The sequence below is a fragment of the Lytechinus variegatus genome, chromosome 10, assembly GCF_018143015.1.
Source record: "Lytechinus variegatus isolate NC3 chromosome 10, Lvar_3.0, whole genome shotgun sequence".
Classification (NCBI taxonomy): Eukaryota; Metazoa; Echinodermata; class Echinoidea; order Temnopleuroida; family Toxopneustidae; genus Lytechinus; species Lytechinus variegatus.
In genome coordinates, this window is record NC_054749.1 from 15,274,935 (window position 1) to 15,288,614 (window position 13,680).

At 35.1% G+C, this 13,680-nt stretch overlaps 1 protein-coding gene across 2 annotated transcripts; it reads right to left on the reverse strand.

Moving 5' to 3' along the window:
• Positions 1-1,057: 1,057 nt before the first annotated feature.
• On the reverse strand, positions 1,058-10,654 carry LOC121422866 (peroxisomal membrane protein PMP34-like). 2 transcript variants are annotated; one of them, XM_041618091.1, is made up of 9 exons: positions 10,525-10,654; positions 7,711-7,771; positions 6,333-6,399; positions 5,870-6,024; positions 4,967-5,092; positions 3,689-3,837; positions 3,224-3,322; positions 2,635-2,708; positions 1,058-2,071 (listed from the first exon to the last, which is right to left on the reverse strand). In XM_041618091.1, the coding sequence occupies exons 1-9, from the start codon at positions 10,594-10,596 to the stop codon at positions 1,927-1,929; spliced, it is 948 nt and encodes a 315-aa protein (XP_041474025.1). In that variant the 5' UTR covers positions 10,597-10,654; the 3' UTR covers positions 1,058-1,926. The 2 variants fall into 2 exon arrangements, with proteins under 2 accessions (XP_041474025.1, XP_041474026.1); XM_041618092.1 differs by lacking the exons at positions 6,333-6,399; positions 10,525-10,654 and adding an exon at positions 10,342-10,363.
• Positions 10,655-13,680: the final 3,026 nt, after the last annotated feature.

Here is a 13,680-nt window from a genome sequence, read left to right on the forward strand (position 1 = left end):
CCATAAACTTTCAAAGTTTTGATGGTAATTCAACTGATACACCCAATTCGGCCAAAGTTCATTGACCTTTGACCTTGGTCATGTGACCTGAAACGCGCACAGGATGTTCAGTGATATCTGATTACTCATATGTCCAAGTTTAATGAACTAGACTAATAAACTTTCAAAGTTATGATGGTAATTCAACAGATACCCCTGATTCAGCCAAAGTTCATTGACCCTAAATGACCTTTGACCTTAATCATGAGACCTGAAACTTGCACAAAATATTCAGTGATGCTTGATTACTATTATGTCCAAGTTTCATGAATCAGATCCATAAACTTTCAAAGTTATGATGGGAATTCAACAGATATCCCCAATTCGGCCAAAGTTCATTGACCCTAAATGACCTTTGACCTTGGTCATGTGACGTGAAACTCATGCAGGATGTTCAGTGATACTTGATTAACCTTATGTCCAAGTTTCATGAACTAGGTCCATATATTTTCTAAGTTATGATGACATTTCAAAAACTTAACCTCAGATTAAGATTTCAATGTTGATTCCTCCAACATGGTCTAAGTTCATTGACCCTAAATGACCTTTGACCTTGGTCATGTGACATGAAACTTTAATAGGATGTCCAGTAATACTTGATTAACCTTATGGCCAAGTTTCATGAACTAGGTCCATATACTTTCTAAGTTATGATGTCATTTCAAAAACTTAACCTCAGGTTAAGATTTGATGTTGACGCCGCCGCCGCCGCCGTCGGAAAAGCGGCGCCTATAGTCTCACTCTGCTTCGCAGGTGAGACAAAAAACGTAAGAAATTTTGACCTCAACACCAAATTTGCAAATAAGCAAGATTGATAAGAAATGGTATTAAAATAAAAAGATTATATTACAAATAGGAATATTCTCACAAATCATTATATAACATATCTATACTTATATAATAATTACATCATGGTCGCGACAATGCATTCTTCTCAAATACGCGATAGGTTTAGGACGATGAATTCAGTTTGGTTGAATATGGGCAATAGAAAGCAGATGGTTGTGGGGTTTTTTTGGGGGGATGGGTGACTTGCTTCTGCCTCCCTCCCACTTTTTCCTATCTTTTGCAAATTAATCCACATAAACATTAACAAGTATCAGCATAAAAAATTTATTCTTCTTATTCATAATTTAAAGTAGGGAAGAATATTTCCAGATTTAATATAAAACACATGAAACTTTATAAATGGATTAAATATGATATCAAATGCCATATAAAGGAAGCAAAAAAATTCATTAGAATATAATTTAAGCCAGTATTCCCAAAATAAAAATCAGCCTTTGAAAGGCCACCATAACACACACATGAATATAACAATTGGAAGGCCCCTAGTAGTATGGCATGTATCTAACAATTCATATAACAAAAATGTCGATTTGTGACAAAGAAATATTTTTACCCACCCTGTCAATTTTATAAAATTTGAGTATACACTTTAACATCTATAGCAGTTGGCATTTTTTTTTACAAATAAACTTCAATGAATAAGAAAGTACATGTAAAATGGATCTGATCAATCATTTTTTTTCAAGTAATGAGGCAAGTCCAATATCTATCCAACTGTTTTGTGACCTGAAATTCATGCCAAATAAGCAGTGACAATTAGTTTCATGAAACAGGATCTGATACTCTAAAAATTATGAAGAAATTACAAAAACTGAGCCTAAGATTGAGATTTTGAGGATGACAATGACTCCATCGAGTCGCTGTTGTAAGAAAAGAAGCGCTCATCTCGCTTCTGCTATGCAGGCAGGGATAGTGTAATGCATTTATAATAAAATGCAATCATATATAGCCAACCTACACTCAAAATGGACGATTCCAAAAAATGCCTACCACCAATACAACATGAGAAGAGTCCATTATCAAGATGGGGAGGTTTTATCATCTTTTGATGCCGTTTGCTCTCAAGATGAAGAATATAAATCTGGATATCTTCTCGTAGCAGAGGAACATGAGAGCAGCCGTGAGTACTGTCTGTAAGAGCTTGGCCTCTAGTCCTTTGTACAGGCCCCACTTACCCTGTGTTCTGAAACACAAACAATCAGAAAAATAATGAAACTTATCGACTGTAAACCATTCCACACAATTTCAATAAGCATAATCCATATTTTCGTTCAAGTGGAGTTCATAACATTGACAAAAAGTTTATTGCAAAAATAGCAATTTTTTTTTAAATATTGGTGAAGGTGTGAGGGAAGTCCAAAAAGAATTTTAAAAGTGACTGGAATTCTAATGTTTTGACAGGTGGCATCATATGCGAGCAACTTCCCATGCATCATGAATTTTAAAAAAATCATTGAAATTTGTATTTTCTCAAAAAATTGACAAATGTTTTTATTGTACCTTCAGTATATTAACAAATCATTTCACACATGCTCCTGAACTTAGTCCTCATGAACAATTAATTTAAGGAATTTATATTACATAGCATACAGGGCAGCTGCTAGTATATGACATCACAAATCAATAACTTAAACTTCTTAAACCTTTCTTAATCTTTGACAGACTTTCCTCAAACCACTAATATATGTAATTATTTTTATAGTATTTCTACGACAATCCTATCGGGGAGAAGCGATTCATACTCACTCTATAACATGTTGAAGAACAGCAACTATATTCCTGATCATGTTTCCTTTGTGTGTCTCTTTCTCCTTTCCATACTAAAATGAAGAATTATATAACATAAAAATAGTAGTGTTCGAAAATTGTAATAATTATCTTTTTATTATTTGTTTGGCGTCACCTGTGCCTGGAAGGCACTACAAGTGGACCACTACACCGGAGTTCCCCCTACTCTTAATACGAATAGTGCAGTGCGTTCTGAACATGCAAAGGTCGTGACTCTCCTCTACACAGGGCCTCCATTTAACATCCTATCTGAGGGACGGAATGTTTTCCAGTGTAACATAGCATGCAACTATGAAACAGGGGAGACGTTTACACACAACTCACTGGCTTCAGTCATTCGCCCTAGATGGACTCGAAACCACGATGTATGGTTTAATGGGCAGACGCGTTACGGACTGAGCCAACAATGCTCTCTAAAGAGAGCATTGAGATAAAATATGCATAGACAAGAATTACTTTGATTTCAACAAGTTCATATTTTGGTATGTGAAGCTCTCACATAAGCTGTCTTTATCTGATATACATTTAATTGTCATGTGACACTCACCCTGAGTTTTGATTGGACAACCTGAAGCGGGTATGTACACAGTGTAGCCATTGTCTTAGCGAAAGCACCGATCAAGAAAAATTGAAGAGCAGAGGGTTGCTGCGATAAATAAGAAATAGGAAATTAGAAAACACATAATGTGGAATAAAAACATACTAATGATTTATATACGAGCAAAATAATCCAGATTTCTTAGATATTTAGAATGAATCTGAGAGATCAATATAGTCTAATGAATTCCAACAAAAAAAAGATCTGTTCCACACGATACAGCTTGCTATACTTATCGATTCATGGAACAGATGGCTTTAAAACCAGGTTGGTGCACCCCCCAAAAAAAATACATAAAAATAAAATAATAAATTTTGAATGTTAAATGAACTAGTCATGACAATTCAAAATTATCTAAACTTTACAAGAAGTTTACATGCACATCCTGGTCAGTGTAAGGGTGACGTCTATTACCTTTCTGTCAAAGAGTCTGCTATGGTATCTTTTAAGAGCCTCGTAGGCAGCGAAATGAATCGCAGGGTTGATAACGAGCATGAGGGATGAGATTGTCCCACTCCATAGAGCTTCTATACCCTCTTGTTTAATGATCTTCTCAAAGGCATCTTCAAATAAAGAGATATTTAAGTTAAAATAGATTAATTCCTTTGGGATTAAAGATAATACATATTGGAAAGTATGCATTTTACACTTCAAGGAAATATGAACCAGGTGCCTTCCTTAAGCACCACCTCAAGCCCTCAACTACTCAAATATGGCCAGGTTTCTAACCCATAATGCACCATTCTGAGCAGTGTATTCTTGTAATATAGGCCCTCTTAATAATATCATACAAATTCTCTATTTAATACATTCACATTCATACAACAATTATGTTACCAAGTAAACAAACAAGTCCTTTTCCTCTCAAAACATTGAAGTTTGTATATATATATATAAAAAAATATATATATATATATACAACAAAGTGGAATGTTCTGCTCGGAGTTGGTCCAATAAACCATTAAAAAAGTAATAAAAACTCCGTGATGAAAATTGTTTCACGAATTTTCGCCCATAGGGCTTTAAAAATAAATCACTTGACAAAGCCCTATTGGCGAAAATTCGTGAAACAATTTTCATCACGGATTTTTTATTACTTTTTGAATTATTTATATATATATATATATATATACAGGCTAAGATATTCCATATTTATAAATAATATCTCAATATAAGTATATTTTAAGACAAGCTATTTACATCGCACAGTTTCAGTCAGTTTGCACCCCCTTTATTATTTTTACACAATGTTACATCCCTTTTGTTAAGAATACCGTGTCCCTCAAAGGGTTCTTTCAGTCAAAACATGATTGCATAATATCAATAATTAAAAAGCTTGAATTATATAGCACTTTTTGCTATAGAATATAAAGCGAAACTATTATTACCCAAACTTTAGCTCGAGCTACCTCTTTATCAGCAGCACTCAGTGAATTCATTTGATCCAGACAGGTGCCCATTTACCTCCCCTGGGTAGAGTGCAGCACAATGTGGATCAATATCCTGCTAAAGGAAATATCGCCATGGCTGGGATTTGAACCCACAACCCTCTGTTTCAAAATCCTGAGACTAGTCCAGCTGGCCACAATGCTCTATGTTTTTTTGTTCATTAGTAATTTTTGCTGAATGGATGAAAAAACTTACTATTAGTTGAATTGCTCATATTAACAACACAACTACAGACATACTTACCAATAATTCCACTATACTTTGGATGTTTGGACTCTGCATAGTGCTTGGTCTTAAAGTGAACTCCCTGCATCTTCAGACGAGTGTTGACAACCCACATGGGAGTGGTGATTAATACGTTGACCACGCCTAGCAACATGATATTTGATAGTGGAATGAAATGGCATAGATGATATATATTTGCATGACACCTGGGGGCCGTTGCAGAAAGAGTTGCGTTTAAATGCAAGTACGGTAAAAAAATTAATTGTAAGTCCCAAATGCACACTGTTGATTGGTTGAAAATCAAGATGCGCAGGATGTTTCGACAGTTTTGATTGATTGCAACTCTTTCTGCAACGGGCCCCTGACAGTTTAATACATGTCTCAACAGTGGTTCATCCACTAATTTTATTCATTTACTAATTTTAGGATTTATCAATGAGAATGTGAAGTATGGAAAGTAAACTTTACACTAGCACTAACGCATAGCAACAAGTATACAGGATCGTATTAATAAAAAAAAGTATCAAAGTACTGCATATCATAAAATGGTGATATGAAACCTCATCTAATGGTTGACTGAAATATATTATGCGACCAGTCATTTATTTTAGCTAACAGCTAAATTTGCTAGTTATTGGTGCCAAAGACTATTTCTTTTGACCAGTCTTTGTTTTGAGATGGATGGAGATGGCTTATCATAAACAAGGATCCACATTGATTTCTTATAAAACACATAATATTAATAAACATTATCTTGCTTAGACATTATTACATGCATCTGTCACCTTCGAAACGGCCAAAACGCCACTAGCTATGCCTTGAATGCGTTAGAACCGTTTCAAATGTTTCTTGTGCATGTAATTCTTACTATGCCCTCACTAATTTGTATATTGATACCGGTACTGAAAGACTGTTCATTACCAGCAGCTATTCCTATAAGGAGATCCCTCACAGCCTTCTTCGATTTCATGACATCACCTAGCGCCACCTTGAGGCCATTGAAGGTATAGAAGTAGACAAAGTTTGAACACCATAGGCTTGATATGACTGGGTACCATCCTCTGTATAATGATGATCTGTATATATACATTAAAATACAGTAAATGATACAAAATAGTAAACATTAAGCAATCATAGCAAGGGGATAACATCTAGAACGGGCTGTACAAAATAAAAGGACTGCCTGCAGGATTGCATTCATTATCAAACACCATGAAATGATGAAACACATTATAATACAGTTCAGCAAATAGAGGGTCATTCAAGAAATGTCATCAGAATTATTAATCTCAATCGATTTTGGGCTCAGATTTGTACAGAGCTCTTGCAGATTTATCTGACATCAAATCCGGCAATTAACATGGATTATAGCTGATCTACTCACAATCCTTCTTCTTGAACGATCTCAGCTACAACATATGGAGTATGCTTGGCAGTTCTTTTCTCGTCAACTATTCAGTCATGATATGTGAAAATAAAGGAACAAAAATAAATCAAACCTCATTTTCACCAAGTGAACTTACCATGATCTTCTGAGGCCAGCCAAAATGTGACTTTACTTATTTTTAGTACAAAGGGATCTGGGTTTTGCATCCATCGAAGGCCAACTCACACAGCTTGATAGCTGAGCATTTGATCTGGGCCCATATCATTAAGACTTGTTAGAATGTACAATTTCTATAACAAATTTACTTCCATCCATTCAAATTGAGTGATTTTTGTAGTTTGAAACTGCTATTGCAAAATTGTTACAACAAGTTTTATGAAAGAGAACTCTGGGAGTTACAGGGAGTGATGAGTTTTATTTAAGCGAGGGTCCTTTCCATCAGTCAAGTTTTTAGCTGAGAATGGTTTTCAAAGTTTTTAAAGCAAATAATTGATTCTATTAAGATACAATCTATTGCAGTACAGTAAGAACTGACCAACTTTTATGATCTGATCATCTTTGAAATTTGTTTATCACTAATTTTATTTTGTTTAAAAAAACCCTGACAGACAGTGTTTGCATTTGACTGAAAAAAGGAATCGAATTATAATAATAAATTGAGGGCAACCTGATCAATGAAATCCAAACTGTTTAACTAGGTTCGTAAAGTTGACATGACCAAGTGGCACCAAAACAACAGCCTGTCTAGATTTGATTTATTTATTCTCAGTTTTATTTTATCAGGGTGGCTCTTAATTTCAGCAATATGCTGCTTTCATAAAAGGCCCTGAAACATTACTAAATAGGGGAAAACATATTAGAGACCCATATTAACATTTCAATACAAAGTATTAATTTTGTGGAAAAAATATACGAAATGAATATAGATGAATGAATATCAGACCAGTACGAGAATATGCCTAAAGGATGATTTCACATGTACAATAATATAAAAATAACATAAAAATATAATACAATAATAATAATTATATTATAATATATTAAATTATGAATAATTATTTTCTTATATGAAAATAATAAGAGAAAAATGATCTAAAAATGTAGGATTACTGCACAAGTATCCTACATGTATAATATGATACTTTTACAAATTTACTATTCCTATAAAATTTTATATTTTTTAAGAATTGTTGGCCTTACAAGTTACATGGTGAGTATGGCAGTATTTTAGAATTGCTGGATGGTCTATTAAATGCTTCAGTAATAACAGCAAAACCAACTCAAAATCGGCCGATGACATGACATTGGATTTGGTCTGGAGTGGGTTCGCCAATGACTGGCAGTGAGACTGAGGCTTTCAGAATGATTGGCTTACTTTGTAATCTTGATCTTGCTGTCTCCAGAGGGTAGAATGTTGACATCGCTATTGTGCTGCCCTGTGGAGAAAGGGGGGGGGGGGAGATGATGAACAACATCAAACAAGGCACAAATTGGATGTAAGTGTGCAATACCTAAAAGTCCATTTGAGAGAGGACAGAGTACTTAGAAGACAAGATATTATTATTTATTGACAACATACAATGTCCAGAGGTGCCAACTAGTACTGATTTTCAGTATTTAGTACTGAAAATGAGAAAAATACAGATGGTTTCATGCAAAATGCTGATTTCTAAGTTTCAGTTTTATGTGTTGTCCTATGGCATTTCTTCGGAAATACTGGTTTCCTCACCAAAATACTGATTTTCTACTTTTAAAATACTAAAATGTTCTTGTTCAAGTTGTCATATACATACAATGAATAAACAGGCTATCATTATTATACAATTTTATCCTAAATCAAATTAGACTTTCATGCCCAACAATCATCACTTCTGTTCCACTCAATATTAAAGATAAATGCCAGTTGTGGTAACGATCTCAAAATGACTTTTTACAGAATCCAAAATAATGACCACCCAAGTGTCTGTTTATATGAATAAAAAATATGTGCCTAAGAATTCTGGAAGAAATTGTGTAATTGCTGAGAAATAAGCAAAATATGCGTGGGTTCGGGCACTTCCGTCGGGTCTTTATTCCAGCAATATAATATACACTGTCCCACGTGTGCCTATCTGTGTTCGCGAACTTCAGTGTGATTGTTTTTCAGCTTAGATTTTAAGATTTCACAAAGTTCAGTATATGTAACTGTACCAGATCTAGATCGACGATGATATGGTAATTCTCAACCTTGGTTTTACAGACTTTCTCACAAAATCAGTGTTTTACTGCAACGACTGTCATTTAGCTTTAAATTGATACAAAATATTGATATATGGAGGGAGGGGTGATTGCTGTGAGTGTGAGGTAAGTCCGGCCACAGCCGTTCAAAGGGACAAAACCAGATGAATTAAAACTTTGAATTGATGATAATCGTTCATCATTTGAGAAAATAAAACATATGCTTGTACAAGTATGAGATTAAACAAAAGAAAAGAAAGAAAGCTCAACTTATTCAACATGCGAACTGCATTCAAATTCACAAACGACACATTACTTTGTGCTTCTACAGTAGAATGTAGAGTCCAATGTTCAAACTTAGACACATCATCGGGGGTCGGGTGTCCAGACACTTTAAAATGTTGAAGCCTTCTTTTTTGTCTTTGGATTTTGTGAATTCAATAGTAGTAGTCATCTTCTATTTTGTTCTCTAATAATATTGCCAAACACTTTTCATGAATTCAATCATATCAAACACACTATTGTCATAAAATTCACCAAACTTTCACTATGAATAAACAGTTACCTACAAAATATAAATATGTAAAAATTTGGCCATAATCGTTTTTTTCCTTTTTATGATATTAGCTTCCAATTGGACCCCTCTTCGCATATGAAATATTTTGGTCACTTGAAAATGGTATCGTATTTAATTTTTTCGCTACGTATTTTATTTTTTAAATATTAAGACTTTGAAAATGTGATTTTGACAATTTTTCATCATCTTTCTTTTCAAGTTCTCTTTGGAAGGATTTTGCAAAATTTTGAGGGTACGAAATTATTTTCTGACGCCTACATGTATGATGCGCACGTTCGGTAATACTAGAACTTGATGAAACTTCGCTTGTAATTTCTCCAAATGGTTCTCCAAAATTAATTGTCCGCACAGGCAGCTGGGTACATGTCATGTTACTCATCACCGACAGGGTGGTTGCTTGCACTTGCAGCAACTGATATTGTGATCTTCTTATTGACTCTATTTTGATTCTAATTACAATGTCTGCTGTGCACAATGAATGATGGCATTTCCCACCAAGTTGTGTCAAGTGTTGCAAGTTAAATGTTACATGAAAAAGTGTATTACGTTGTCTCAAAAAAGGTCTTTAAAGTATCAAAACACTTAATATGAGCTAATGCCTTTCCCTAGCTATATCCTGATACTTTGCCTGTTCTATTCATTCATTCAACATGTTCAAGTTTCAATCATTCAATTCATTCACCAGATGGAAAGCACAAGCGAACAATCTGTATTTTTTTTATTATCTTGATCTAGAAACTTAGACCTAGTCCTACTCTGCCCACAATACATCACATCATATGCAGGTACGCAAATAAAGCTTAAAGGACTTCTGTAGATTTTCCGATCTTTACTTCTGAATTCTGGTAATTGACGGTCTAAACAGTTTGAACATGTATATTAAAATCATAGTTACACACAAGCACTCATTCAATGAACAAGGTTATGATATAATGCACACAAGCACCTGTTCACTGCAACCATCCTGAATGTGGGGAATCTACAGGTAGGACTATGGTATGCCAATGCTGCACACAGCACATACCGTACCGTACTTTAATTTTAAAAATTCATTGTTCATTGAATGAGTGCACACAAGTAGGGATTCTAGCTAGTCTCAGACTAAATTCATACTAACTAAAGTATTAATTGATTTTTGAAAAAGATCTATCATTACACAACTTCACTACATCTAGATCAAGAAAACATTTTGGCGCTAATGCACTTTCGCACCCGTCATGCCCAATGAAATAAGCACCAACAGCCTCGCATGCTGGCCCAGCACCAGCTGCGCCGGCGAGCCAGCTTGTGGAACACTGCTTTGATTCGATGGGCAATGCGAAAACGCACGAGTACCGAATATATAATCAATAAAAGGATAAGAATAAGTATATAAATATACATAATTTTACTTACAGTTGCCCCTGACACTGCGTGTACTAAAGTGTCGTAAGAAAAAATTGGGGGAGTATTATTTGAATTCGCCATCCCGAATTTTGTAATCACGACCACTCCAAACAGAGATCGATATGACGTACGGTACCGGTATTGCATGCAGAACTAGATTTGATCGCAAGATATGATAGCTACATGTATAATTGCTGGATCTGGATGGAGCGGTCGAGCTGAGCCAGCTGCGGTGGGGGCCGGGGCGTGGCCGGGGGCACAGTACAGTGCCCCACACTTTTCAAGCACTGAAATGAAAAAGTGCCCTTTTTCGCAAGAAAGGTGCCCTTTTTTGCAAGAAAATGCCGCCACACAGACGTGTACTGTACCCCTTTCACCTGACAAGGAATTGTTATGTCAACATTTTTGCTCGCTCGCAACTTTTTATATTTTATGTAATACGACAAAATCTAGCCCCCGTTACGCCACTGGATATAGTGCCCTTTTCGAAACAGTGTGCCCATGTCGCCCCCCTTTCAACATAGCTCCGCCGCCCCTGCCTTTAATGCATTGTGTTGCAATGCCAATGAACCGACGCCACAGATGGGGTACTATTTCACAAATTAACTCAAATGATAAAAAACTTGAACAGGGTGTATTCGGGCTACAGTTAACTTTAAAATTGATTTTAGCTTTTGGAGGAATGCATGCCAATGAAACAAAATGCGCAGAAATAGAAATTAGACTAATGTTTCTTTCCAAATGGAAAATTTAATTCTCAGGGTGAAAATTTCAAGAAAACGCGCAACAAACGCATTAGTCTGAACCATGCATGACAGTACAAAAAAAAATTCAATCTGTTCAAATCAACTTTCAGCCTAGAGTACCCCTTTCATGATATTTTGGTATGAACATGAATGATGTATATCTTACCAAACAAAAGTACAAAAAGCGAAATATTTTTGTAATGATGTTTACTTAAAAGTACTCGGATATGCAAGCGCGAGGCATATAGGAGGAAATATTTAGCAAAAACTTACCTTTTGGCAATTTCAGGTCACATTAATGCAACTTGATCTTGTTCACTTCCTAATTCCCATTTTGTATCCTATTTATAACTTAACCTTTCTCTTCTTTTTATTTCTTTTTATTTCTTTAATATTAATCTACCCTCTTTTTCCGCTTCGTCCTCGAATGATCCACCTCATATTTCCCCTCCTATAATCTTTTATTTATTGGTTCAAGATGAGGCAACTTAGGGCTTCACTAAAAAAAAGGGGAGGGGTCGATGAGCACGTCCCATGTGTCTCCTTCCGGGACTTTTCTTTAACGATTCCAATTCATAATATGGTACTGACGTGATGGTTGAATAATGATGATGATCATATCATATCAAACACATAAGAGATATTGCCGGGGACCAGACCCTACTTTATTTTTTTTCTCTTCAATCAAATCACGGATATCCGATCAACTTAGGCCTGGGCGAATCCGGGAATCAATAATGGAGGGGCCGGGGGGCGGGAGCTCCACAGAGCCTTTACAGAATAATCCATCTTTGACGGGAATTTCAGGCAAAACGGTATATCAATCCGCAAAAAGGACCAGATTGTAGCCAAAACGTACCAGAAAAAAAATCGAATTTCTGAAAAGTGTCATAAGACAGGAAATCTGAATGGCTGCTATTTAATTTAGCTTCAAGCAATTTTGTTTTTGTTTTTGTTTTTGCTTATGTATAGAGTTTGCCTCTGCATTGAGTTGTGCCTACCAAACTGTATTTATGTCTAATTTTATGTTTATCATGCAGCATTGTAAATTTATTTTGTATATTCCAATCAAATAAATGCATGCAGAAAATAAAATCCTGTAAAAAGGAACTCCGATTCGCTCCAAAAGGGGCACATTTTCATTCTCACTTCTAGGGACACACACGTCGGAGGGGATGGGCCTGCCCCTATCACTTTTGTTAAAAGTTAAAGCTAGGCATATATGCAGTGATTAATTTTGTTTGCTTTTAATGCAAACATATTAAAATTGTAGTATGTTCATCAGAAATGGAATACACAGTGGCGGCACCAGTATTCTTTGCATATTAAAATTGCATAGTGCATAAACATACGAAGCTTGACACCATAAGTTTTTTTTCAATTATTCTATTGTATTTGATAAATTTTGATCAGTTATTTATTTCAAGGGACTCACATTAACAAGCGATACTTTCCAGTGAGTTCTCTTTTTTTCATTTCTGTTATTCATATATTGTGATTCGTACCTAAATAAGAAGAATAAATTCAATCAATCAATGTTTAAATGGGAGGGGGTGGTATTGGAGGTAAAAAATGTGGGGCGCATGGAACAGACAAAAATAAAATGCTAGATTTTTTTCAATTCGATGCAAGTTCAATAATGGTATTTATATTGCACAAATTCATGGCAACCGAATGGCTTGAATTTTAGCATGCTTACAAGAATATTATCTAACCATAGAGCTCTGTTAGCTCCATGATCTAACAATATTACATTTTAGATTAGAAAATATACACTGTAAAAACGCTGTTTAATTTTTTTTAGCTCGTTGTTCAGAAAACTTTATCCCTTTGATTATAAGCCCGTCACTCTAGTCTAACAACTATACTGTTCAACTGTATAAACTTTGTAAAAAAGTTATTTTTATAATCAAAAAGTTTAAACACCTAGCTTTTAGACTTAGAGTGACAGGCTTAAACAACATTTTTTTTAATGAACTAATTTCTATTTTTAGAATTTTGTATTGAATATTTTTACCCTCATTATGTTTCGTGTATAATGGTAGATAGCATGATACCGCCTATAAATATACAAACATTATGAAGAAAAAAATCAAAATAAATTTTAAAAAATCGAAATTATTTCATTAATCAAATTTGTATATATTATTGCTAAAACTATTTTAACAAAATGAAAAAAAAACATCTAAACGGAAGACAGGGGCCGCGGAAACGCTGGGGGGGGGGGAGATTAGCCCCACCTTTTTTCCAAAACCGTGTACAAAAACGACCATCTGATTGTGATTTTTTTGGTATGGTCAGCCCACCCCCCCCCCCACTCTTTGCGGCCCCTGAGTGAAGATGAGTCCCGGGTGAAAGTCTATATTGTGAACCGGGAGGCACGGACAAAATTATTTTTGAAAAAAATGCGCACTATATA

Coding starts and splice junctions, on each gene's coding strand:
- LOC121422866 (XM_041618091.1), bottom strand. CDS start 10,596: ATGGCGAATTCAAATAATACTCCCCCAATTTTTTCTTACGACACTTTA. Junction 3,323..3,688: donor GCAGACTCTTTGACAGAAAG/GTAATAGACGTC, acceptor TATTTATCGCAG/CAACCCTCTGCTCTTCAATT. Junction 2,709..3,223: donor TTGTCCAATCAAAACTCAGG/GTGAGTGTCACA, acceptor TCTTCATTTTAG/TATGGAAAGGAGAAAGAGAC.